The 26,475-nt window shown below is 36.1% G+C and overlaps 2 protein-coding genes and 1 long non-coding RNA gene across 3 annotated transcripts in view; 1 reads left to right on the forward strand and 2 right to left on the reverse strand.

Annotated features, from left to right (window-relative positions):
• The window catches only part of AASDH (aminoadipate-semialdehyde dehydrogenase), a 25,574-nt gene extending 9,712 nt beyond the window's left edge, over window positions 1-15,862 (reverse strand). Inside the window, exons 1-9 of the mRNA XM_025040234.1 lie at window positions 15,654-15,862; window positions 13,184-13,453; window positions 11,865-11,985; window positions 8,282-8,595; window positions 5,946-6,138; window positions 2,489-2,730; window positions 2,009-2,115; window positions 1,316-1,488; window positions 655-858 (exon numbers count right to left, since the gene is read on the reverse strand). Coding sequence (XP_024896002.1) covers window positions 655-858; window positions 1,316-1,488; window positions 2,009-2,115; window positions 2,489-2,730; window positions 5,946-6,138; window positions 8,282-8,595; window positions 11,865-11,985; window positions 13,184-13,428 — 1,599 coding nt within the window. The 5' untranslated portion in view covers window positions 13,429-13,453; window positions 15,654-15,862. The remainder of the gene's footprint in view (window positions 1-654; window positions 859-1,315; window positions 1,489-2,008; window positions 2,116-2,488; window positions 2,731-5,945; window positions 6,139-8,281; window positions 8,596-11,864; window positions 11,986-13,183; window positions 13,454-15,653) is intronic.
• A 27-nt stretch (window positions 15,863-15,889) lies between these two features.
• Window positions 15,890-18,794, forward strand: LOC112471515. Its single transcript, XR_003043333.1, has 3 exons — window positions 15,890-16,186; window positions 17,905-18,061; window positions 18,452-18,794. It is a non-coding gene; the product is annotated as an uncharacterized LOC112471515 (long non-coding RNA).
• Window positions 18,795-23,659: 4,865 nt separating this feature from the next.
• PPAT (phosphoribosyl pyrophosphate amidotransferase) overlaps window positions 23,660-26,475 on the reverse strand; it is a 33,698-nt gene continuing 30,882 nt past the window's right edge. The window contains exon 11 of the mRNA XM_006922517.3: window positions 23,660-26,078. Coding sequence (XP_006922579.1) covers window positions 25,885-26,078 — 194 coding nt within the window. The 3' untranslated portion in view covers window positions 23,660-25,884. The remainder of the gene's footprint in view (window positions 26,079-26,475) is intronic.

The following is a 26,475-nucleotide window of genomic DNA, read 5'->3' on the forward strand; positions in this document are numbered from 1 at the left end:
ATTTTGCCTTAATATAAAAGAGAAATAATTTTTAAATTTCAGCTCAAACCCCTTCTATTTTGTTAGTCACAATATATTTTTCAGTGTAAATGTTAGATACTATAGGATAATTTGTCATAATCAATTCTAAAGAAAGCGGTCTCATGCTACCAAGAATCTCATGGGTAATACTTAGATAAGAAAAAAAAGGGGTAACTAATGATTACCTCATTTAAAGAGTTAAAGAAATGGTACTATTTCACCAACCAATTATTGCATTTTGAAATAAATGTTAAGATGAAATTTCACCAACCAATTATTGCATTTTGAAATAAATGTTAAGATGAAATTGGGAACGCAATATAATATGGTAATTAAGAGCAAATGTTGCAAAATCAAACAGTTCCAAACAGAATTCCAACTGTACCACTAACCAGCAATGTGATTGTGGAAAAATTTCTTAATCTCTTTAAGTCTTACTTTCTACTTCTGTAAATGGGAATACTACTACCTACTCATAGGATTTTCTGGAGATAAAATGAGTTAATTATACAAAGCATTTAACAGAGTCTACCATAATATACCCCAGTATTACTTATAATAAGGATTTATGTATCCTTTAAACTATTTATGAATACAATTGGTATCTTTTGGCACTGAAACATATCTGCTTCAAATTATTTTACCATGAGATGTGAATGGTAGAGAATCAATCAACACAAGCTCATCCGGGATTGCATAATTTGGAAGATGTTTCTCCAGTTCTTTAAAGATGTAATCCTTTACTAACTCCTTTTTGGACACCAAGAACAGAATTAATTTTTCCTGATTATACCATGTAACTGCACAAGACTCCACTTGCCGAAGTCCTTCAGCAACCTATAAGAGAGATTATCCCAATTTGCCAATTAGGACATTTAAAAATAAACTTCCTAAATGTTCTAACTCATTATGTCTGAAATCAATACAGTCAAATTAAATTGTGAAATACATTAGAGATTTTTTAAAAATTGTTTGCTATTATTACTATTACCAGCACATAGGGTTCTTAACATTTTTCAAAAATAAAAGCCCCTAGAGAAAAATAAACCAATTAATTTTCACAGTTATCAAAATCCATTTTGTCACTTATTTAAAAAAAAAACCAAACAAACCCTTCTCATGCTGGGAATAAGGGGCACACTGAATTACCCATACCTTATATTGTAATTCATCACCAATACAAAAATCTTAGGTTTAAATCATACTGACAGAGAACCCTGGCATAGAAAATTAGTGGTGGCTGCCTCTAATACGTACATATATCACTGAATATTTAATATTTAAATAGTTCTACCTGTTGCACAAGATCAATGTTAAGACGTTTGCCATGACGTTTGATCTGACTGTCCTTTCGTCCTAAGAAAAACATCTCTCCATTTTTCACAGTCACAAAGTCTCCTGTGGCTCTCATTGTGCCAAGTGGTACTGTCATTTCACCATCAAGAAAACATACTCTGTTTCTGCCGCCTTCACAAGATATAAACACCAATGTAATAATAAAAAAAAAAAAAATCCATGGAAAACGTATTAAAAAATCAACAAATCAAGAACATCTCCAAAATTTGTTAGTTTCAAATTTTTAATATTTTTAAGAAAAGGGAGGCTCAGCTTTAAATATTATCTGATAAAATTAGATAAAATAACCTCCAGTAAAATAAGAAAAAGAATTTAAAAGTCATTTCCAAAAATATAAATGTGATTTAAAAAATTCTTAGAACACTGATTAAGTAGAGTTTTGGCTATAAATATAAAGATCCAAATAACAGATCTAAATTACATTTATATCTTTCCTTAGAATATTAGACATTGTTATCTGAAATAATCGTGGTAACTTATTAAATGTTTCATGACAATGAAGATGAGATTAAAAATTACCATCACTGAAAAGAATACTGCACATAAGAAAAACTGGAAAAAGAATGAAATTAGAGCATCGATTATTTTCTTGAAAAAAAAAATTATTCTCGATCAATAAATATAAAACAACCTAAAAATACTTGGCCATTGCCTTCTTCAATCGTGAAACCATCAGTATCTCTCACTTCAACTACTGTTCCATGCAGTGGAAATCCCAGTTGTACAGGCAATTCACATCTACATGAAAACATAACAACCCAAACCAGATTTAAAATTTTTCATTTGAATAGAACATTTTCCAATGTATTTAAATCACATTGTATCAAATAAAGATACAAAAAGTTTATATTGTGTTATAATTCAAAGACTGCCAAAATGAAAAAGTTAGATAGAAAGGTTAGCATCTGTTATTCATTGCTGTTTAGTTACAAATATTTCTAGCAGGATGTGTAGCACCAGTTATAATAAAGGTTCTAGATTCCCAACTGAAAATTCTAAATAAAATAGTGTTTCTAAAATTATTACCCCAGTGCCTATCAAAAACATTATTAGTGTTAAGATACTGGAAAAATAGTTTCACTCTATCCTACTTAGAAATTAAAACCCTTACTTCAAAGTAGAGTTGAGAACCTTCTCTGGAATCCTGTAAAAAGTCGCCCAACTGGAAACCTCTGTGATACCATAAACATTAAATATTTGAGTCCTGTTGCCTAGTTCTCTCCAGCTTTTGAGAATAGTCAGTGATGGAAATGTCTCACCACCAAGGGCTAACACTCGAAGAGAAGTACTGGCTGATAAAACAGTTGACTTGATAAGCTGAGACCCAAATCTTCTAAGCAATGTTGGTGTTGCCTGTGAATAGAATAAAAATAATTTATTTCTTCCCTTCACTTCTTTAAAAAGTAAACACTGTACTGATTCAAAGCTTAACACTGGGAGCCCACATGGAAACTGAAGCTGTGTTTATTATGGCGAATCATATTTGAAAAACTACTGAGGCAGCATTATCTTCTTAATGTAGACATTAATTTTGCTTTGGCAAAAAACTTAAAAATATTAGTTATGTTTCATTGTATAATTTAGACAAAAAGGTTTAAAGATAAGGATAGATATCTATAAAATCAATTCCCATTTCCTTTCCCATTATCTCTATGTAGAAAAGTATATAAAAGGGTTAAAAAAATGTACCTAAGCAAAACAATATGAATATTTTTAAAAAGTTTTATTGAGGTATAACTGACATATGATAAATTGTACATATTTAAGATTATACAATCTAAATTGAGACACACATATTGATATATCAATGAAACCATCACCATAAGCCAAATAATAAACATATCCCTTCAACCCTAAAATTACCTATGTAATTGTAATTCATCCCTTCAACTGGATCCCTTCTCCAGACAACCACTGATATACTTTCTTTCACTAATGATCAGCTGGCACTTTCTAGAATTTTCAAAAAATATAACCATACTACATGTATTCTGTTTTGACGTGGCTTCTTTCACTTAGCATAAATACCTTGTGATTCTTCTATGTTGTGTGTATCAACAGTTCATTCCTTTTTGTCTTAGTCTGTTCAGGACAATAACAAAATACCACAGATTGGAGAGGTTATAAACAACAAAAATTTATTTCTCACAGTTCTTGCAGGCTAGAAGTCCAAGATCCGGGTGCCAGTATGGTCGGGTTCTGGTGAGAGCCCTCCACCAGGTTACAGACTGCCAACTTCTTACTGTGTCCTCACATGGAGGAAGGGGCAGGGAGCTCCGTGGGATCTCTTTTACAAGGGCATTAATCCCATTCATGATCCCATCTAATCTCCACCTCATGACGTAAGCACTCCCAAAGACCCCATCTCCTAATACCATTACACTGGGCATTAGGGTTTTAACATAGGAATTTTGGGGTGGGAGGATTCACTCAGACCATAGGACTTTTATTGCTGAATGGTATTCCACTGTATAGATTAGGGCTGGCTTTTGCATTTCCATATAAAATTTAGGACCAGATTGTCAATTTCTATCCCCCAAAAAGTTACTAGGATTTTGATAGGGACCATGTTTGATTTTTAGATTAATTTGGGGAGAACAGCAATCTTGACAATACTGAGATTTCCAATCCATAAACATGAAATGTCTTCATTTATTTAGCTCTTTTATAGTTCTCAGTATACAAGTCTGGCTCTTCTTTAATTAAATTTATCCCTATTTTATTATTTTTGATATTATTATGAATCCACTTATTTTCTTAATTTCATTTTTGGGTTTTTCTTTCTATTACACAGAAATACAGTTGACTTGGTATACTGATCTCGCATCCTCCAACCTTGCCATACTTGTTTACTAGTTCTAGCAGTTTGCCTCTCTAATTAAAAGGTTTCACTTTTAAAGGGTATCAAGTTTAAATAATACAACTTTGTTACCCAGAATATACAAAAAACACCCAAACATATTTTAGGTTTGTAAGAAACCAAAATTGGGCCTTTCTTTCCAAGAGAAGAAATTCTTTATTCCTGAAACAAATAAAATAGGTCCTTAATTTCCTCAAAAGCTGAGTCCATTTCACTTTGAGGACTTTCCCCAATAATAACTCAACATGTTCTATCTTTTCCCGATTTTCAAAACTTTAGTAGTATGTATTCTCTTTAAGAGGTTTTAAGATCTTTTAAGATCCTTAGTTAATATCAAATTATGTTTGGGTAAGGTTATTTGTAAATAAAATCTGTACAAGGAGCTCTTTTAAAATATACACATTTATATTTTTTTATACATTATTAAGGCAAATACATAATTATATATATTAAAGCAAAAATTCTTGATGAGACATCATTTGATAAGAAATTTGACTTTGGAAGGAAAAGATGAACCCTGACTACAAAGCTAAAATTCATTTTGTGCCTTATAGTAAGGAAAGGATAGGTTGTCAGCTTCTAAACCTCTTTTCCTTACTCAAACCAAGTCAAATGTGATCTGATAATATTTCAAAATGAATATTGTTAAATATAATCACTAGGAAACTATACGAAAAATTTGTGTTCTGGGAAGAGAGCTAGTAAATGTATATGTTTCTCAGAAAGATCTACGAGCCTCAAAAGGTTAAAAAGTATTGCTAAAGTAAATTTATCTGAGATTGTACTAAAACATTAAGCAACGGGCTCACACTTAATGAAGCAGAGCTCATTGACTTGACATAGAAGGAAAGTCTTCTGATTCCTTTGACAACTATCACTCAAATCTATTAAAGTACTTTGCAAATGTTTCCTGAAAACTATGGATTCACTAACAGATGAGAATTTATAGCCACAGATACCCAGCAAGTTATACTCACATATATATACTATACACACACATGCACACACACATACACACAAACACACATACATATATATGTAAACAGACACACACAGATATTTTTTAAGATAATAAACACATTGCCTAAAAATAAAGTCAATATCAAATTTTGTCTTTGGGGCAGAAATTTAATATCCTCTTGAGTCTCATACTAGATATAAACCTGATATTTTTAGTTTATTATGATATGCATATAATTTTGTTAATTCTTTCTAGTATCTTTAATTACTTGCAATTCATATCTTAAGGCTTGTGTACTAGTGATACACTTTCAGATATATATTTTTTAAATCTTTAAAAATGCTGAACTTAAAGTTTCCGTAGATTAATGTAAAATATGCTGATATAAAAATCAGAAAATCTAAATTTCTAACTCAAGTATAATTTACCTTAAACTAGTGGGAAACACAGTAAGCTTTAAGACAAGAGAGGCAGCATACCCCAACAGATCTGAGTGAAAGTCAAGTTCCTCTAGTTATTATAGTATGTACAAAATACACAATAAAAGAATTTTCTAGACAAAATTAACTGATTTTTTTCATTCTCAGACAAATAGCAAAGTGAGATCATCAGGAGATAGCCTTTGATAATCTCACTAGATTATCATTAATCCATTATAAAGAACTATAGGAATACAAAATATCCTCTACAACACTTAAAATAGTGAATAATGAAGGACAAAATATTTCATGTACTCCAAAAATGTACCTGCAAAATAGTCACTCTGTGATGGGAAAAGAGAACAGCAGCTAATTTTGATGGGAGCACTTTGACAGAGGTTGGTACAATAAGCAGAGAAGCACCACTTGATAGAGCAACAAATATTTCCACAACTGAGGGATCAAAAGTCAGAGGTGATGCCAGAAATACAACATCTTCTTGTGTGATCTCAAAAAGTACCCTAAGGCAAAACAGAATGTAGTTATGAGAAATGTCTAACATTTGGTAAACACATATCCTAAAAAAAAGTATTTATGACAATAATTTTTTGAGTATAAACCAGATTTTTATTCTCTTAATCACAATGGTGTTATTGTAATTCTAAAACTTTTTCTTTATAAATGTAAGGATTAAAAGCCATTTAAAGCAATATCCACTTTTTATCATGACATATTTTATCATCTGTGATGGCTTTGTGTCAACTTGACTGGATTGAACTACAGTCCCCAGAATTCCCTTTGTAGTATATTTCCTGTTAGGGTAGAAGGCAAAGGATATTCTCTCTTGAGAGCTGGAGGACAGAGAGAGGCAGCTACCATCTGGTACCACCACCCACTCTTTCACCCAGTTATTCAATCAAAAACCAATCTAGCTGCAGCTGTAAAGGGATTTTGTAGATATGATTAAAGTCCCTAATCAGCTGATTTTAATCAAAAGGGAAGCTTTATCCTGGGTTTGCTGGATTTACTCAGTTGGTAGGCCTTTAAAAGAGTGTTTAGGTCATCTCTGAAAAAAGAGACTCCAAAAGAGCAGCTGAGTCTGCAATTATTCTCCCTGCGCACCCCTCGACCCACCCCCAGATCTTCTTTCCTGACTTACCTGTGGATAAGCACATGCCCATGAGGTTCCAGCCTGCTCTTGATCATTCCTGATTGTTCTACTCCATAAACTTCAGTGTTGTTCCCCAGCCCCCACAACTATAAGCTAATTCCCTATTATAAATCTCTGATATATCCTTCTGGTTCTGCTTTTCTGGTAGGAATTTTGACTTATTCTATCCTACTTATTCAATGATGCTTAATAGAGACCTCTGACTCCCTTTTCCCACTATTTGGCAGAATACGTGTAGTTAGGTATTACAGAGTAGTGATCCCCAACCTTTTTGGCACCAGGGACCAGTGCTCCTATGAGAATCTAATGCCTGATGATCTGAGGTGGACCTGAGGCAGTGATACCAGTGCTGGAGAGCAGCTGCAAACACAGATGAAGTTTCGCTTGCTTGCCCACTGTTCACCTCCTGCTGTGCGGCCCAGTTCCTAACAGGCCTCAGACTGGTACTGGTCCATGGCCCGGGGGTTTGGGGACCCTTGTTATAAAGCATGGGTAGTCAGTGTTGAGCCAATGGTGCTGCTTCAATTTGAACACAAAACCCACTTTTATCTGGCTTCTCCTGAACTTCAGAGATTACTTTAAAAGCAAGAATTACCTTAACTTCAAAATATCTTTAGTTATGGTATTGTAGGAACCTACTCAGAACTCCAGAGTTGGTATAAAGATTATTTTAAGCTGAAGACATTTTGGATTCAACAGATGCAGAAATAAGGCTTCTTGGAGCTTCCCTTATGTGACTAACAGCAGAAACTTCTGGGAAATGAGGCTGCCATAAGTTCCCTCTTCGGGGTGGCTTTTATTCCCAAGAAGGAGACCAAGAATAAACATACCATAAATCCCCTCTGTAGGGAGTTTCATGGCCCTAAAGCAGGAAAGACTACTCTGATGGCACAGACCAACATCATCATAAAGTTTCTTATCTCCCATTTTCTTTCCTAAAGAAACTTACCTGTTCTTCCCACAAAAGCCTTTTCTCTCCCTCCCTTCCCCTACTAAGTCAGGTATATAAGCCTCTAACTTTAACCTTTTAATGATGGAGTTCAAAACATGCTACCCCGAAATATGCTGCTCTGGTATATTGACTATTTTGAGTTAAAGGCACTTGAAAATCAGCATATGCAAAAAAAAAAACCACTATGATCTTCCCTTTTTTTCATAAAAGCAGGAGCTGAAATTCCCACATGAAAGGTGTCCTCCCTTATAAACAGGAGGAAAGTAACATTCTTATCATCAAGGACTAGAAGTTGAGACTGAGATAATTCTATACAAATAGACCTTGGTAAAATAATTATCTTTCGTTAGCCTCCCCACTTAGTTTAGTCACTTTTCCATAATCGCTTCTCTTTGTTCAACCTAATATAAAAGCAAGCAGGTTTTGCCTTTTTTTGGTCTTCATTCCTTATGAAGGACCCTATGTCACATAACACTCGTAAAGTTGACCCTTGAACAACATGGGGTTACAAGTTCTGAAGGACTCTAAGGACAGAACTCACCGAAAATGCTGGATGTTTGGCACTATACATGCATGAGGGACTCTGACAATCTTAGGTATCCCTGTGGTGCCTGATGTATGAAGAACATAGGCCAAACAATGCTTCAGCCTCACATCCATGTGCTCTTCTGACTTTTCTTCTTTGCTGTTCTCAGAACTCGTGCCGTCTGTCACTTTTTCATATTTCTCTTTTCTATCATTTAGCATCAAGCTCACCTCAACATTTTTCCAGTAAAGTCTGAATAGTACTAGGTCATTATGTTCTACTGTAAATGTATCGTAGTTCAATAATGTTTCATAGGAAGATCTGAATTTCTGTTATGTGGAGAACAAAGTTTCCAATATGTTAAAAGACATTCTTTTTTTACATAGAAGTGATATAAAGTATTCATTTACTCATTCAACATGGCTTTTTTTTTTTTTTTTTGAGAACTTGCTATACATCCGGGGTTAAAAAAATAAAGTAGAAACCTCCAAGAGTAAATGCTGTCCTTACTTTCAAAGTCACCTTCAAAATAAACAGACATATAAAAATATACAACTGCCGTGCAATGTCTTAAGTGTGATAATGATACATGCTTAAAATGTTAATGGGAACAGAGGAGGCTGAATTTAACTCTGCCTGGAACATCAGAGATTGATTCTTCATATGAAATATTTGTGTTATAAGTAGCCATTCTCCAAATAAAGAGGGGGTAGTTCAGGTGAACAGCCAAATAGAGTATATGACCCTAGAAAACTGGTGTTGTGGAGAACATGAAGCATCCAACAAGCTGCAGAATTGGGAAAGGGGAAGAAGGTAAGTAGTGCTGTTAATAGGAGATGAGATAGATGAGATGGTAATCCTTAACACCATTGCATACTCAACACTGAGTTTAGACCTTATTCTATAAGCAATGAGATCAAATTGAAGGTGGCAACAGCATAGACTATATTTTACTTCATCAAGACTCTGATAAATCAAGAGCCATTTAAGGAACTCTGTTAAACAATCCCGATATGCTATATGGACCTGAACTAGTCTGTTGCAACAAGAGTAGACAGAAAGAATCTATGAGCAAAGAATCAATAGGGCGTGGTAACTTTCTGGATATAGAGTAAGCCTAAGAAGATTGTTGAGTTTCTGGGTCAGGTATTTGGTGGATGGAGATAGATTAATATGGAAGTAAATTTGGATGAAAGATGCTAAATTCAGTTTGTATATGCTGAAAGTGAGGTTCCTTTGAATTTACCTTATTAGGTTGATAAAAAAGCAGCTCAATGAAATATAACTTAAATTTTCACATTGAAGAAATCAATATAAATGAGAGGAAAAAGTCACAACCATTTGTTGTATATGTATTAGGGGTAGGGTGTGATGTGGCCTGTAATATTAAAACAACTAAGGGCCTATACATTTCTAAAGACAGCTCAAAACCATCTTCTGCCATTAAAATTTTCCTATTTCTACTAGGTTACATTTACTTCATCTAGGACAATATCAGACTATATAAACTTTACAGATTTGGGAGTATTAATCTTTTTTCTCCAACTAAATTATAAGCAGTTGGAGAGCAAGAATCAAGTCTTAGGTTTCTTTCACATACCAATGCCCTCCCAAACAATCTGATTCTGGTGCAGGGTTTCTCACTGTCAACACTATGACATTTTGGACCAGATACACCTTTTGGGGATCTGTCTAGTGTCTTTTAGGTTTTTTTTTTTTTTTTTAAACAGCTTCCTTGTCCTCTACCCACTACCATAATGACATAACACCAGATATGTCAAATGTCTCTTGGGATGCAAAGTCATCTCCAACTGGGAACCACTGCTGTAGCAGATGCTAGGCATACAGTAGATGCTCAATAAATTCTTCCCCACTGCTCCTGTGTTAAAAGAAGGAAGAACACTTATACCATTATCCAAGTCATGGAATAGGAAGAAAGGTATATTCTATGGGGTTTTGCTATGTGCCCAACTCTTTCCTATAAGTAGTTATTTAATTCTCATACCCAATCACCTCTTATAAAACTGTCACCAAGGTTGTTAAGAAATATAAATGTCACATCCCTGTTTTAGTTTTGCTTTTGACTAGCAGGCTGATAAAAGCAGAGGAGTGCAATCCTTACTAGAAACAGGGCATTATAAGCTTAAAATAAGAAGAGATCTGCTATAGCAAGATAGTAATGAACATTCAGCATATATATAGACAAAGTGAGACAACAATGACTAAAAAGGGGAGGATTCAAAAATCCAAAGTCACAAAGGGGAATGGAGATAAGGCACGTGCAGAAGAAAAGGGACGACTGTATATATACAACTATCCTTGTCATATTTGTAATAGCTTTGCTTACATCAACAACAAAGGAATAACCAATTTGAGGAGCAGAAGAGAAAATTTCGGCCAGACAGTAATATATGTTTATTTAGAAAATATTTATTAACCAAATCAATACCTTAGTTGTCTCTTTCTAGAGGCTTTACTCTAATACAGCAGTCCTCAATCTTTTTGGCACCAGGCACCGGTGCTCCTATGAGAATCTAATGGCTGATGATATGAGGTGGAGCTGAGGAGGTGATGCTAGTGATAGGGAGTGAATGTAAATACAGATAAAGCTCCACTTGCCTGCCTCCTGCTCACCTCTGCTGTATGGCTTGGTTCCTAACAGGCCATGGACCAGTACTGGTCTGGGGCCCAGGGGTTTGGGGACTCCTGCTCTAATACCCATGGTATTTTAGGAAGTTCTCCATATAAGCTTTTGATACTTATTATCATATATATAGATAAAGCTGGACATATATATGCACATATAGGTGGAATGCATTTAAGTTACCTCCAAATATATATCAATTTGGATAAGAAATGAGTAAAACTGGCTAAACTGAATATACTTTCTTTAATGTTCTTCCTTTCTCTGATAAAATATTTTATAAACAAGAAATAAAGAAATAATAATAAAATATGGGCTGCATCTTGCTGAACATATAATAGCAACTCTTGCCCTAAAGCAGTATTTCTTGGCTAGATCTTTGGTTGGCAGTCAAAAATTTTAAAAATGTAATACATTTAATTTTCCAGAATGGTTTGGTCTGAGTGCCAATCTGTTTCTCAAAATCTAAGCTTGGTTACAATTCTTTAATGTTGTTTGCCCACTGTAAATTGCCATAAATATATGGAAATAAAAGTTTCAAATATTACAAAATTTTCCTAGGATAGAAACAACTTTGAAAAGAGAAAGGAAATTCAAAACAGTGTACAATATATTATTATAAAGCTAGAAGACATGTTTGTACCATTGAGCAGTGTCTCTTAATGGAGTGTGGGGAAGCGGGCTGGAGAGCAATTCCAGGAGACATTTGGCAATGTCTGGAAACAATTTTGGTTGTCGGATATCTGGTGGGTGGAAACCAGGGATGTTACTAAACATTGTGAAATGTACAGGACACTCCTCACAACAATTACCCGACCCAAAATATCAATTGTGCTGAGACTGAGAAACCCTGCAGAGTTATTAAATTCAGAAATCAAGGGGAGGGTGAAGGAAAGACCCTTCAACTGAAAGAAATGTAACACATAAAAAATAATTTAAATATATGATACTTACATTAATTTGCCGTTTTTCAACAAGAATATACTTTAGATCACATTTTTTCATAAAATGAGTTGATAATGCTGGTGATGCATCTGGATCAACAGGAGCATAAGCAGCAGGGACTTGGAGTATTCTAAAGAACAAAGTATACAGTCAGTATAGAATGTATGTTGAAAATAATCTTTAAGCATTTCTATTTTTCTACGTAATTTGTTATTGACTTTATCAGAATTCCCAATGTTTCTGTTGACACATTTTTGTTTATAGGCATTTTTATCGGGCTCTTACGACTGAATATATTGAGTACTTGCTATATTAAATTCACATCGCATATAGAGAAATCCAGTATTTTTTAAAGCTAATGTATTAGAGTATTATACACTTGGTTAACTGGCTACTACTAAGATACCAAACAGGAAGCAGTGTCCTTTTTATCTATGTAAGATAACATAAAATAAGCTTAATATCCAAATATAACTTATTGGTATGCAGATTAATAGAATCTGCATACTAAAAAGACATATTTCACCAAAAACAGTATTCTTTAAAAGGGAAAAAAAAACCTTTAAATTGATTTGTAAGTGCCGATACTTAAATAAAGATCAAGGATAAGTTGTTTTAACTTAAAGTACTTTGAGGCACACTTTAGAGACACTAGATCTTTGCACATAGCAAATTCTCAAAATTTTGTCAATGCTTGAAAAAATTTTTAACTTTTTTTGCTTTATATTTATGTAATTATTCTACCAAAAGATGTACTATGGGATGAATATCAACTTCTCTAATTCTTTACAGCGTTTATTTATTACAGAACCCTAATAGAGAAATCACTGTATGAGGATAATATTCCAAACAACTTAAATGATTGAACATTTTGCAAATATTTGTTTAATTAATATCTTCCTCAATTCACACCTCAATTTTTATCCAAAAACTTTATCCAATTTTTATCCAAAACCATTATCCAAAAACTCTCAATTATTTATTCATTTATTTAATGAATATCTGAACACCTAAAACTTCAGTCTTGGTGTATTTCTCTCATCTAACATCAAAGGTTATGACTGCTTTCCTTTGGCAGACAAATGCAGGCCTTCTATTTTGGAGATATTTAAATGTTCTATTACTGTAAGCTAGTCTCTCCTAAATAAGCTCATCTTAATTAATTAAAAATAATTCTAGGGGAAATATGAACTCTTTTAGCCTCTCTATAATTGACTAAGCAATATAGAAAAATCCAATAGTAAACAACAGTAACTTGCAATATAGTCTATGTATTAAAGTATTATAAATTAGAGTAATATCAAAATTTTAGTTCTAAAACATATTACCCTAAAATCCAAGAGGGTAAGTTTATCCCAGGATGGCAGTAGAGACCAATTTCCCGAATTTCTTGAAAGTCACAGTGTAATAGCAGAAAATCTGATAATTCTGAGGCGGTATTCAGCAGAGTCTTGTAGGTGTAATAAATTGGAGACTGGTCATTGCATTCATCAAAACACACAGCTATTTTATCTGAATAAATGGAGGCAGCCTGATGTACCAGTTCCTGAAGAGTCATTTCACTGAAGTTCATTTAACATCATTGGTAGCAGAGAACTCTATATACAGAAATGTTAGGAGGACAGGGTATTTTAGGAAGCTGGTTGGGGTAGAAGGAGAGAGAGAAACTTCTATACAATCACTCCTCACAAAAATAACTATATCGAAGACATACAATTAATGAATCTCTGAACTTATGGACTGTCTATGGTAACTTTGCTGAGAACAATGAAGTTGAAAATTAATCTGATACGATCATCCTAATTCTGGATCAGAGCTGGAAAATGTTTGGGAGAGTATATATAAATGAGGATGAAACAGGTAGAAATATAGAATTTTCTTTCAACTAACTACAGTGTAAAAAATATATTAAAAAATTAACCAATAAAACAAAATCTAGAGCAACATATGCTTAATTTTTTCATTTTTCTTCAGCTATTGTTACAAATTGATGAAGATAAAGTGGTTAAGACCTGTATGATGACTTTGAAAAGACTAATGCAAATAAAGCCTACTTTTAGGAACTGAACTTAAAGCAAAATCAACTATTGATATCAAAAAAGGAAAAAAAAAAACCTATTTCCAATCCATCCAGTTTTACATAAAAACTGTGCTAATTATTGCTTATTATAATACTTCACATGTTATATCATTTTTATAATTAAGAAGTTCTTCATACTCTTTTTGATTTTTAAATTGCCAATAAATTCATTAAATTAAGACTAAGTATAGTATAACAACTCAATAAAACATTATATCAATACAATGTTCTCTGGACTTCTCAATGCTGATTAAATAAAAAGATTTGAAACAGTATTTCATCAAAGAAACTTTAGGGATCTCTAATTTTTAAAAAAACTCAAAACTGCTAGTATTTCCTTGAAGGTGAAGGTGATATTTTTCTCCTTCTGTGAACTCTAAATTCCAGATTTCAAAGCAAATAAGATTTCTCAAGTAGATAATTTTAATTATTCAAGTTGTTTTTATTTGTTCCTACTTACTTGAACTGATTTTTCTACTGATTCAAAATAAAATTGCATCCATGTCATTTAATATCAATTAGAAAAACAAAACATTCCTAAAAAGCAAAATGAACCAGTAACTGCTGAGATCCATAAGGTTTAGAAATACTATGATTTCTAATAATTTTAGTACTTACATTATTTTTTAGTAAACATTTCTATAAATACTATTTTGTGATGCACGAGATAAAATGTTAAGCTTTACTCAAAGACAAATGATCATTGTGTAAATATAAGGAAGACTTTCCATAGCATGCACTAAAATTATGGGGAATGACTTCGTGAGAAATCTTCTGCTACTCTCTCTCCGATGTGAGTAAAAACTGCCTGCAGTATAGAATGTATTATACTAAGGCATTCTTACAAAAATTTATAGTCAATGTGCAAAAAAATAATGCATTTTTAAAAGCAAAAACACATACAGCAGTTAATTTTCCACTTGAGAACAATCTAATATATTATACTCCAAAATTACTTGACATCACAGGGGCAAGATTATAAAATGAATTAAATTCTTAAAAAAGAAAATGCCATTTTTATAACAAATTACTACACTCACCACACATATCTATACAATAATTAAGATGTTCTACTTGTAATCAAGTTCCAGTGGTTGCTACAGAGAATTAAGGCCATACCTATTCTTGCTTAAGGTTTTTCATTTTCATTAGCCAAATGATAAATATAGTCTCTCCAGTAAAGAATACTATACTTATCGGATGCTCAAACATTTCTTGGACCTTGTAAAGAGAAAAAAATACAACATCTGATAAGCAGATCTTATATGGGATCGTTAAGATTTCTGTTACTTTATTTACAACCGCGGAGGCTGCTGTTGAGTCCTTAGAGGTCTTAAGAATGTCAACGAATGCTTTCACTTTGGGGACTCTCTCTACGTTACTGGCTATTTTAAAGACCGATAAATAATCTATAAACTTTATTTTCCCGTATCTACTGGCTTAACTTAATTATGCAACCACGTTTTATAACAATGAATTATATAGCTTCCAAAACACTTTTTCATTAGATCTTCAAAACCAGCTAACGGTAGGTGGGGCAGGCTTATTTCTATTTGAATGAAGCGGCAGGGGGTACAAGGCTGGGTGACTCAGAAGAGATCACACGGGTCAGTTTAGTCTTTTCAACCCGCCAGACACCACTGACTCAAATTCGAGGCCAGATGGTGTCCCTGAAGCTGAGCAAACCTGTGAGCAGCCAGCCCCAGGGCTCGTGGTACCTCGTCTCCTTCACACAAGTCCCTGCTGGACACCGCCTCCTGCCGCAACCGACTCAGAGGGCCTGTGGGTGGGCCGGAGGTCCGACCCTATCCAAACCCCCAGCAGACAGACCCCAGACACCTCGAAAACGCTGTCTCCGCAAGCTGTAAAGACAGCCGTCGCACGGATCGCGGGGTGTCTGGGAGGCTCCGGCTCTGGGAAACCTTCCGTGTCGCCGCACTGACGTCACGGGAGCGACCCGCGCCGACCCGGGCGCGCGCCCTGCCGCAGAGCCGACGTAGGAGAAGGGCTGGCGCTGTTTTTGCTGGTGACTCTCAACTCTGACACCCGTCCTGGTCTTGCTGCGTTTTGGACAGAGTTTGCAGGGACTTTGGAGCTGATCGGCTTGGAGCCGTAGCCTTTGATATTTGCCAAGAAACTCTGGGCAAAATACTTGAATTCTGAGTCGCGGTCTCTGTGTTCACAAAATGGAGATGAAGATATCACCTAGAGTTGATGTGAAAAAAAGATGGAATCAGTGTGAAATGAGAGAGTGAGTGGACTTTATCCATTTGATATTTCTGAGAACCTGCCCTAGACTGCAGGGGACTGGGACTGCAGCGATTAAGCCTGCAAACGAATTCTTTGTCATAATTAGGCTGATATTTTAATTGGAAGAGGTGGGTGTAAACAACAACAAAGAAAATTTCAGCATTCAATAGGAGCTATAAAGAAAATAAAACATCTGACGGGGGAGAGTTACATAAACCATACACCTAAATAATAATGTTTCCAAGAGTTATAGTTTGAGACATGTAAATTATTACAAGTGGCAATAATAGTGACATTTTTAAGCTACTGTGTGGTAGCAGAAAGGAAATGATCAGTTTGTTTGTTGTTTTTTTTTGTTTTGGCTAGGGAAGGGCTGAGAAGGCAGCCCAATATGGACAAGGATACATGGAAAAAGCATACATAGCATGTTTTCATTTCCTTAGGTGTTGGTAGCAAGAAACTTTAGCAGCAATCCAAGCAAAAGATGTCTCCACTGCCCAAGAGACAGTCTCCCAGATGTACTACAGGACACTTAAACTATCATGTCTTTTTTGGGGGGGTCAGGAAGAGGAGGGTCTCAAATGTTTATCTTTGCTTCTGTATTTAGGAATGACACCATCATCCAGCCAGCCAGCTGGTAAAGAAACCTAGATTTCCCCCCTCTTTTTTTACCCTCCTATATCCAATTTGACCCTATGTCTCCAGTCCCCAATCTCTATACCAAGAGTCCCCAACCTCTGGGCCACGAACTGGTACCATCCATGGGCTGTTAGGAACGGGGCTGCAGTGGACCAGGAGTGAAGCTTTATCTGTATTTGCAGCCACTCCCCAGCGCTAGCATCACAGGCTTGGCTCCACCTCAAATCAGTAGGCGTTAGATTTTCATAGGAGCACTGGTCAGTCCCTGCTGGCTACATCAGAATTACACAGATTCCATATTACTTGACCTCCAGCCCGAGAAGTTCTGAATTAGTTTTCTAGTGAGGGACCTCCAATCCACATTTTCAACATGCTATCTTCATCACCACTGCTGCCTTAGTTCAAGTCTTCTTGGTTAGCTTTTCCCTGAAGCCTTTCCATTCTTGCTTGGCTCCGACTCCCAGTTCCTGCCAGAGTGATGTCTGTTTCATTATTACAATACCATCTTTCAACTTCGATTTTAACAGCTTTTTTTTTTTTTTTTTGAGTAGTTTTTTCCCCCTTGCAGTCTATACTTTTTTCTCCTCTTGGTTTAAGACTCAAAGGTTTCTTCATTTGCCTAGTAATCCTTATCTGTTCATATAAATGGGGTATTTAAAAGCTGATTGAAAGCTCTGAGTCCATGAGATAAGTTGAAAATCAAGTGAGAGAAAAGGGCTTCAGGTGGGGAGAGTCTCAGAATTCAGCATAAAATTTTCAAGTGTCTGATGTCCTCCAATACAAGGACTCCTGAGCAACAAAATAGCCTACAGAATTAGGCTGCAGGGGTGATGGGTAGTGGTGTAAGGATATAACTTATTCCTAAATCAACTTCCGATCCTTTTCAACCCTACTTCCAGAAGTCAGTTTCTGAGTTTTTTAGGGTTTCTGTGATGTAAATAGGATTGATCACTGCTGGTTTCGAATCTAACTTTCCCAAATCAGCTGAGCCCTTTGCTTTGATTCCAGAATTTTCTGTTATCTTTTCCTCTATTATTGAGGGTTTATGACTTTAGAAATCCCTTTATTGTCATTTTTCAGGGGGTCTTAAAGTGTGGAAGACTATGTTCAAGACACCATTTTCACCTGGTAACCTAGAGTCACCATTCTAAAACATACATCAGATCAGTCATAGCAGTCTCTGCTTAAGAAGCTTGTGTCCCTCGTTGCCTACATGACATTCAGCCTCTTAAGCAAGGTAAACAAGATGGTTCATTAACTTCCTAGCCTAATCTCACACATTGGATCACTGCTCCCCGGCCCCTCCTTCTGCATTCATCACACCTGGTACAGTAAACTCTGGCTACGAAACCCTAGGAAGTCATCTGAGTATACCAAGCCCATATTATTTTCACACCTGTGCTTTAGCTGGGTCTCAGGCTGAAATGCCTCCCTTTTCTCTCCATGACTACTTGATGAAGTTACTCCTCTTATGAAAATGAGGCAGGACAGCCAGACTAGGGAAATTCCCCCTCCCCTCCAGCATGCAGCTCTGGGATTTTTTTCTCAGTCCCTTACTCAGCCCTCTCCCTGCAGCTCTGAAAATTCTTCCTTGTCCCTTATTCGGCCCTCTTTGTTTTGATTTCAGGCCTGAGACCCCAGCAAGAGAAACAGTCCAATGACAGGAGACAAGATAGTTGGCCTTGGGCTGCCTCCTCTCTTCCAGACCAGGAGGGAGGCTGGATAGCTTTGGGACGCCCCCCACCACCAAGAAAACAAGCCCATGATTCAGACAATGCGGGGCAAGCTCTCTGCACTTTCCTCCTTGGTTTGTGCTCTTGAATTCTTTCTCATGGCATAAGACAAGAACCTGGTCACCAGAGCTCCGGCCCGGGGTCCCTCTTTGCACTCCTGCCCAGACGAGCTCTCTAGCATCAAAAACACAGCTTAAACCTCCTTGATGCCTTTCTTGTTGGCAGGGATGGTCTGCCATGGGCCTAGGGCAAGCTCTCTGCACTTCCCTGCTTGGTTTGTGCTCTTGAATTCTTTCTCGTGGCATAAGACAAGAACTTGGTAACCAGAGCTCCGGCCCGGGGTCCCTCTTTGCACTCCTGCCCAGACGAGCTCTCTAGCATCAAAAACACAGCTTAAACCTCCTTGATGCCTTTCTTGTTGGCAGGGATGGTCTGCCATGGGCCTGGAGTGTCCCTGAAAATTCTTGCTGGATATACCAAGAATGCAAGGCACTGACTGCTCTTTATCCAGATCATTTTTCAGGGGTGTTTGGGGGCGTCAATCATGAGAGCTGAAGTAATGCCTTCTTCAAGGAGCAGGCGTGCTTCCACTTACTATAAAAGCAGTGAATTCCCCAAACTTAGTCTTCTCCTATAATGCAACCGACTGCATGTGCAGACATCCATCTGTGCCCGATTCCATCACCCATGAGACTTAGGAGGCATGGGGAAATGATGCAGACATGAACTTCTGGCTACTTCTTTTGTCATGAGTAATAAAGTTCTCTATTTTTGACCCGGAAATCTCAGGACCACTGCCACAAAACAGTAACAGGCTAGCTTATTAGCTTTTAAGTAGGATACAAGCCTAGACTCTTCCCAAAGGATTTTTCTCATAGCATCTGTAACAGCTGCATTGTTTCCAAGTTTAACTTCTTATACTAAATATAAGTACTTCGAAAGCAGGGATTCAGGCCTTTTGCACTTGTTTTTACTTTTCTCCATCCACTACACTGTTTCACCTCCTGGGGAAGTATCAAATGCCTACCCCAGTACCTTGGTGATCATTTGCACATTTGTTGGTAATTCTAAGGTCACTGCTTCTCTTCACCTAATTTCTCTACTCATCTCAGCTATCAATGTTGTTTCTTTCAAAAATAATTCTGAAACTCTTTGATCTTACCTACAATGTGTGTTTTTTTCCACACCACCAATTAACTCAGATGAAAGAGATGTATAGAGCAAGGTATATAGGCAGGGAGCACGAAGCTTCCACTCTCAGTGCTTCATTATCCCCAAATGTCCAAGTCACCAACCTGGAAGCTCCCCAAAGCCATCTTTCTGGGTTTTTCATGGAGGCTTCATCACATAGGCATAATTGGTTAAAACACTGGCCATTAGCTCCAGCCCCTTTCCCTCCCTGGAAGTTAGGGTGTGGAACTGAAAGTTCTAACCCTCTAATCACAGGGTTGGTTCCCCTGGTAACTAGCCCCCATCTTTAGGTGTCTTCTAAGTCACCTCAGTAACATAAACTCGGGTGTGGTTGAAAGGTGTTTGTTATAATAAGTCCTGATATTATGGTAAATTCCGATATTTTAAGAAAAGTTATCACTTAGGGAATCTCAAGGGTTTTAGAATCTCTATGCCAGAAATGGAATATATTTCTTATTAAAATATCACAACATCGCACTACCCCAAAGACAAGTCTAGGTCCCTGTTATGTGCTTTGTAGCACATACCATATTTGGGATAACGGTGTGTTGTGTGACTTACTCTAACAGTGCTCAGCTGCTCAGTTGAAGGCAGAGAGATTAGTGGGTGGCTAGGACAGAATGGAGGAATGAGGGAGGTCATGCTGTTTGCCAGAGTGGCAAGCCTATTAGGGTTCTTGAGAGAAACAAATAATTCTTTCTATCTATCTATATCTATCTATCTATCTATCTATCTATCTATCTATCTATCTATCTATCTATCATCTATCATCTATAGAGGGAGAAAGCGAGCACAATGTGGGGGCTGGCAAGTCTGAAATCTGCAGCGTAGGCTAGCAGTCTAGAAACTTTGGTAGGGTTTCTATGCTGCAATTTTGAAAATTCTATCTTCACGAAACTTTCATTTTTGTTTTAAGGCCTTCAGTGGGCTGGATGAGGCCCACTTACATATAGAGGATAATTTGCTTTACTCAAAGTCTGCTGATTTAAATGTTAATCACATCAAAAAAATACCTTCACATCTAGACTGATGTTTGAACAAACAACTGGGCATGACAGATAACCCCAGTTGACACATGAAATTAACCATCATATCTAATATATCCATCAGTATGTCAATAGTGAAACCAAACTAGTAGTTTTCAACGAAGCAAATTCAGTGACTGAGGAAGAGTACAAGGGCTCATGTGGGTGTACTTTGTGCAGTCATTTTCCTTTTTTTCACAGTGCAGTGAGTTCAGTATTACAGTAAATCTTGTGACAACTTCCATAAAGATAAAAAGCATTGGTTCCTGCCATCCAACAACTTCTTAGCTACATGAGAATTTCTGCACACAAAAATATAAATTTACATTGCATACTCCAGCTTATACCAAAATGTCTAAGGAGCATGCAACTTTTTCTGAGGCCTAGATTTTCATTTTGACCTCTTCAAGAAACATGAGGACAATTTTCCTTAGAGTTGACTAGGCTCTATGGGTATACTTCATTTTATTGAGTTTTGCTTTATTGCACTTCACAGGGGTTATATTTTTTACAAATCGAAGGCAAGACCCTCCACCAGCAAAAAGATTATGATTTCCTTTATTGTGATATTTGCTTTATTTTGGTGGTGGTCTAGAACCGAATGTACAATATCTCCAATGTCTGTATTTGAACCCTCCCCAAAAGGCATTAGAGATTCATACGATGCTCTAGGGCAAAATTTTCAGAGGCAGTAATATTAAAATGACGGAATGTTTTAAGTCTACCTGTTATAGCAGACTTTGCTGGATTCCAGGGCAGAAGAGATGTCTAAAATTGGTACAGTAAGAAATAGTATTGTTAGGTAAAGTTAGGCAGACATGAGTGATAGAGGAACAAAGGAACGAAGGCCCAGCTCAGAGACCTCTCAAAGACCTCCCTGCAACACCCATTTTATAGTTATAAATCACTCCTGCATCCTGAGGAACATGGGAATAAAAAAAGACCATAAAATAGCTGGTTTAATGGGGCCACAAACGCTTGCACAGTAAGGACTATTTTGACCTTCTTTTCACCTCAGCCTCATTATACTATTATTATAATATCATGCCTATGCCCAGAAGTTCATGAGTCTAATTATCACAGACTGGATTCTGGGTAACCGCATGAGCAATAGGCTGTTATATAACAGCCAAATGTCAATCAAAATGACCTCACCTCCAATCAATTAGTACCACCTCTGTAACCACCCATCATGGCCCTAATATTATACAGACCTCCCTACTTCTATGGAGTTACAGCCCTCTTCCCTGTAACCTGCCCCTCCCTTGAAGCCTACTTTAATCATACCTTTAACTTCTGCACGTTACAGCCCTTTTCAGTGTGACCCATTCCTCTCTTGAAACTACTTTAAACTTATTTTTTCTAAATCTTGCTGATCTGTAATTCTTTAGGCGAAAAGAATCGAGATACCTCTCAGTGCTACTGGGGCACAATGGATTTTAGATGGTCCCAACAGTAACAGTATGAGTTAATTATTTAAAACATACAGGTTAAAACAGAAAAGTATTTAAATGTGGATGCATTAGAGGACTGGAGGCCAGTGACCTTTGTTTTTTAACATCTAAAGTGTATCCATGTATTATTTTGATTTTTTTGTTGTTGTTTTTTAGAGGTGGGATGCTCCTATCTTTATTTGTAAATAGACTATTGTTTAGAGCAGTTTTAGGTTTATGGCAAAATTGAATAGAAGGTACAGAGTAGTCCCCATATACCGCCTGCCCCCTCATATGCGCCACCCATTAGCAACATCCCCACCAGAGTGGTACATTTATTTCAACCGATGAACCTACACCGACATACCATATCACCCAAAGTTAAGAGAGTTTACATTAGAGTTCACTCTTGGTATTGCAGATTCTATGGGTTTGGACAAATGTATGATATGCATTCACCACTACAGAGAGTACAGTTGACCCTTCAACAATGTAGAAATTAAGGGCACCAACCCCCAACGCAGTCGAAAATCCATGTATAAATTGAGTACCTCAAAACAACTACTAAGAGCCTACTGCTAACCAAAAGCCTTACCGATAACATAAATAGTCAATTGACACATATTCTGGATGTTATATACTGTATTATAACAGTACAGTAAGCTAGCTAAATAAAAAAAATACTAAGAAAATAATAAGGAAAATATTTATTGTATTTATTTTTTAAAATTGCATTTAAGTAGACCTGATCTAAACCCACATTGCTCAAGGGTCAACTTTTGTTTTCACTGTCCTAAAAATTCTGTGCTGTCTATTCATCCCTACCTCTCCCACCTAACTCCTGGAAATCACAGATGTTTTTATTGTTCCCATAGTTTTGCCTTTTTCAGAATGGCATATAGTTGGATTCATTTAATATGTAGCTTCTCAGATTGGCTTCTTTCACTTGGTAATGCACATTTAAGTTCCCTTCATGTCTTTTCATGGCTTGATAGTTCATTTCTTTCTAGGACTAAGTAATATTCCATTGTCCATATATACCACAGTGTATTCATTTACCTACTTTAATTTGACTGACAAAAAAATAATACAGCATGCGTGTGTGCACATGCATGCGTGCGTGCGTGCGCCCGCACACACACGCACACGCGCACACACACACACACGGAATGTAAACGTCCTGTGACACTCTCCTCATTCTCATTAGTGTTTCCATAGAACTTGCCACTATGGTAGTGCGTACTTAGCACTGCATTTCTAATTACTTTATTGTCCCTCCTACTCAACAAGCAGTTTTTCCTGGTTCATAAAAGATAGCCTATTTATTGAAAGGCCTGACTCAGAGAAATAAGATCTGACTCGCTGGTGCCAAGTATGAAGCTTGGATGTGACTGTCACTGTGCTAGTCACCATAATGCACTAAAAGTTACTTTTTTAAAAAAGCACGCACACATTTAAACATACTTCATTACATATATTTGTCACCAATACATCACAATGAGGTCACAAAAAAGTAGGCTTAGTTTAGTTCACAACAATATAGATCCTGTGAAAACACATTCTTTATCTTCTCTGAAGTTTACAATACTCTCTATATAAATTTAAAGCAGTTAAACAACATTTTTGATTAAACTGGTAAAAAACTGTAATCCAGACGTCAGAAACTTGTGAAATACAAGGCCATGATGGAGAAACATTTAGAATTTTTGTTGAATTACCAAATTGTCACAGTACTATATTCCTTTATAAAAGCATTTTGATAAAACAAAAACTATGAAAAGCAAAATGAAAACTATGAAAAACACAAAAGTCAAATGAGAGATTTTGGTTTAGTACTTTCCCTGAGTCTCTTGTTTTTAAAAAGCAAATGTTAAAAAAGGCTGTTTAAAATGGACCCATAGTCTTGCCTCCTTCACGTCATGCTGCTCTGAGAAACATTTAAGACAAGAGACTATATACTCAAATGGTCCCAGGGCTTTATTCAAATACCAATTTGCTTGCGTCACTGCCACAGGGTCACCTGGCCCACTGCTACCTGGCTGTATGTGGGCTTAAAGAGCTGTCAGGATTTTATCGTGGCCTACCATTATATAACATGTGAAACTATATACCAAATGAAGACACAAGATTTTAGTTATTAATAAATATTACATTTCCAAATGGATTTGAAAACTACATACATCAAATTATAGTAACTAAATAACACAGAAACAAATACTTTTATGTTTTAAAAATCTTACATAAACAGGAGTTGGGGCAAGTTGTCTTAAAATTTTAAATCTCAGATGTTATAAGAGAAAAACCTCAAAAAAATAAAATTCATTAGTCTCAATAAAACTAAGTAGGAAGAAGTGATAAGTTGATGTTTGGAATTAGATGGGTATGCTAATTCCAAAAAAGTAGTTGCCTCCTTGATCCCCTAATAAAATTGGCCGCTGCAATGTTTCTACTTGACCATTTAATTGCAATGATATGCATATGTATATAAATGTAGATAGGTATGTACTTACAAGTGATCAAGCACTTCATTCAAAATGCATATAATTAATCAAATTAAGAATTAAAGTTTTATTAGAATCTAAATTTTTTTTACTTCAAATGTACTAAGTTACTTGCTGTACTTTATATTATAAGGGCACTAAGAAGTATGGATCACACTTACTAGTCAAATGTAGGAAAACTTTTTCCACAGACATATTTTTACAGTTATTCTTAGGGCATCTCAAAGGTGGGTGGCAAAGCACTGCTAAACTGTATGTCTCCCTTCATCATAATGAAATCTCAATTGCAGACTAATAGTCAACATTTCAAAAGGTAATAACCATGCACTATCTTAAAATCTTGAGGAGTAAAACGATGGCTCTAAACATCAAATATACGACACTTATTCACATTCCTATTAATTATTTTAGTAAGTACCCCATTGCACAGGTGGGGAAAAGTGAGGCACAAAAAGGCATTTTTGAAAAAGATTTGTCTAAACAGGGAAGCCAAGGTTATAACTACAGTCAGAACTCTATAGAGAGTTGACACCTTTGGGGTATAACGGATTCAAGATCAGCGTGAAATGTTATATTTAACTCACCTGTCCTGTTTCCATCACACCATCTAACTTCTTGCAAATTCTTTAAAGCATGGACCTGGCAAATGCCACTTACCACCTCCCATCTCTAACCAGGGGAAAAAGGCTAGCCAATGCTTGTGTAAAAAAAGAATACCAATATTGTTGTATTAAATGTAATTAGCAAGGTTCAATTATGAAAATATTCCATAACTGAATTTCAATAACTCAAGAAACATTCCACAAAATTCTATAAGAATTTGTGGGAAGGTATAGTAACTGGCAATCCCCTCTAAAACAGAAAATTTACCTATCCTTTGCATTACTGTTGACAATCTCATAATCGATAGCTTCAAAGCACTCAACTACTAAATAAAACTGAAAGGATCATCCAAGTTCCTAGATAACACAAAAATATTTATCTATGTTCATTAAAAAAAGCATAGCACTTTGGTACCCCTTTCAGGAAAAAAACCTCAAAACGTATAAAAGTAAACATAACCATGTGGCATTTTACATTGTACAAAGTAACAGTAAGCTGACAGGATAAGGTATAACCACTATAAATAACTTCTTGACCAGCTTCATATCTTGAAACACTGTACAACCCCTACCAGCTACCAATCCAGTTCCACAGGGTATTTTCCAGTGAGACAAGCTGTGCAATGACCACTCTTTTCAAAGCACTCCAGACCATTCCCATTTTCTTGAATCATAATATCTTGCTTTTTCACTTTCTGTTTTTTGAATGTTATCCCTTGTACAGATGAAACCAGTCCTTCTACTGACAGATACACAACACTGTTTGCTCCTATACAGGGGGAAAGAGGAAAAAAGAAAAATGACATGAGACTGCTTTTGGAAAGGAAGAACTGTCTCCACAGAGAATAGTTATGAACAGAAAAACTTAAACCAGAATAAAAATTTCTCCTTTAGCCGCTCTTAAAAATAAAAGTGTGTGTGTGTGTGTGTGTGTGTGTGTGTGTGTGTGTGTGTCTGTGTGTGTGTAAAATCAATAAAACTTGGGGCTTTTATTATTTTTTTTAAATTTTAAATTGGAATTTAAAATAGCAGTGGTGGCTTCCAGTCTAGAATGCATCCATGAGGCTTCAGGGGGTAATTTTCATGATTAAGACAATAGATTTTGAAATCAAGATCTGGGTTCTAATTTATGCTGAAGGTCACTTACTGTTCCTAATTCCATTTTT

This window comes from Pteropus alecto, unplaced genomic scaffold (assembly GCF_000325575.1).
Source record: "Pteropus alecto unplaced genomic scaffold, ASM32557v1 scaffold57, whole genome shotgun sequence".
Taxonomy (NCBI): Eukaryota; Metazoa; Chordata; class Mammalia; order Chiroptera; family Pteropodidae; genus Pteropus; species Pteropus alecto.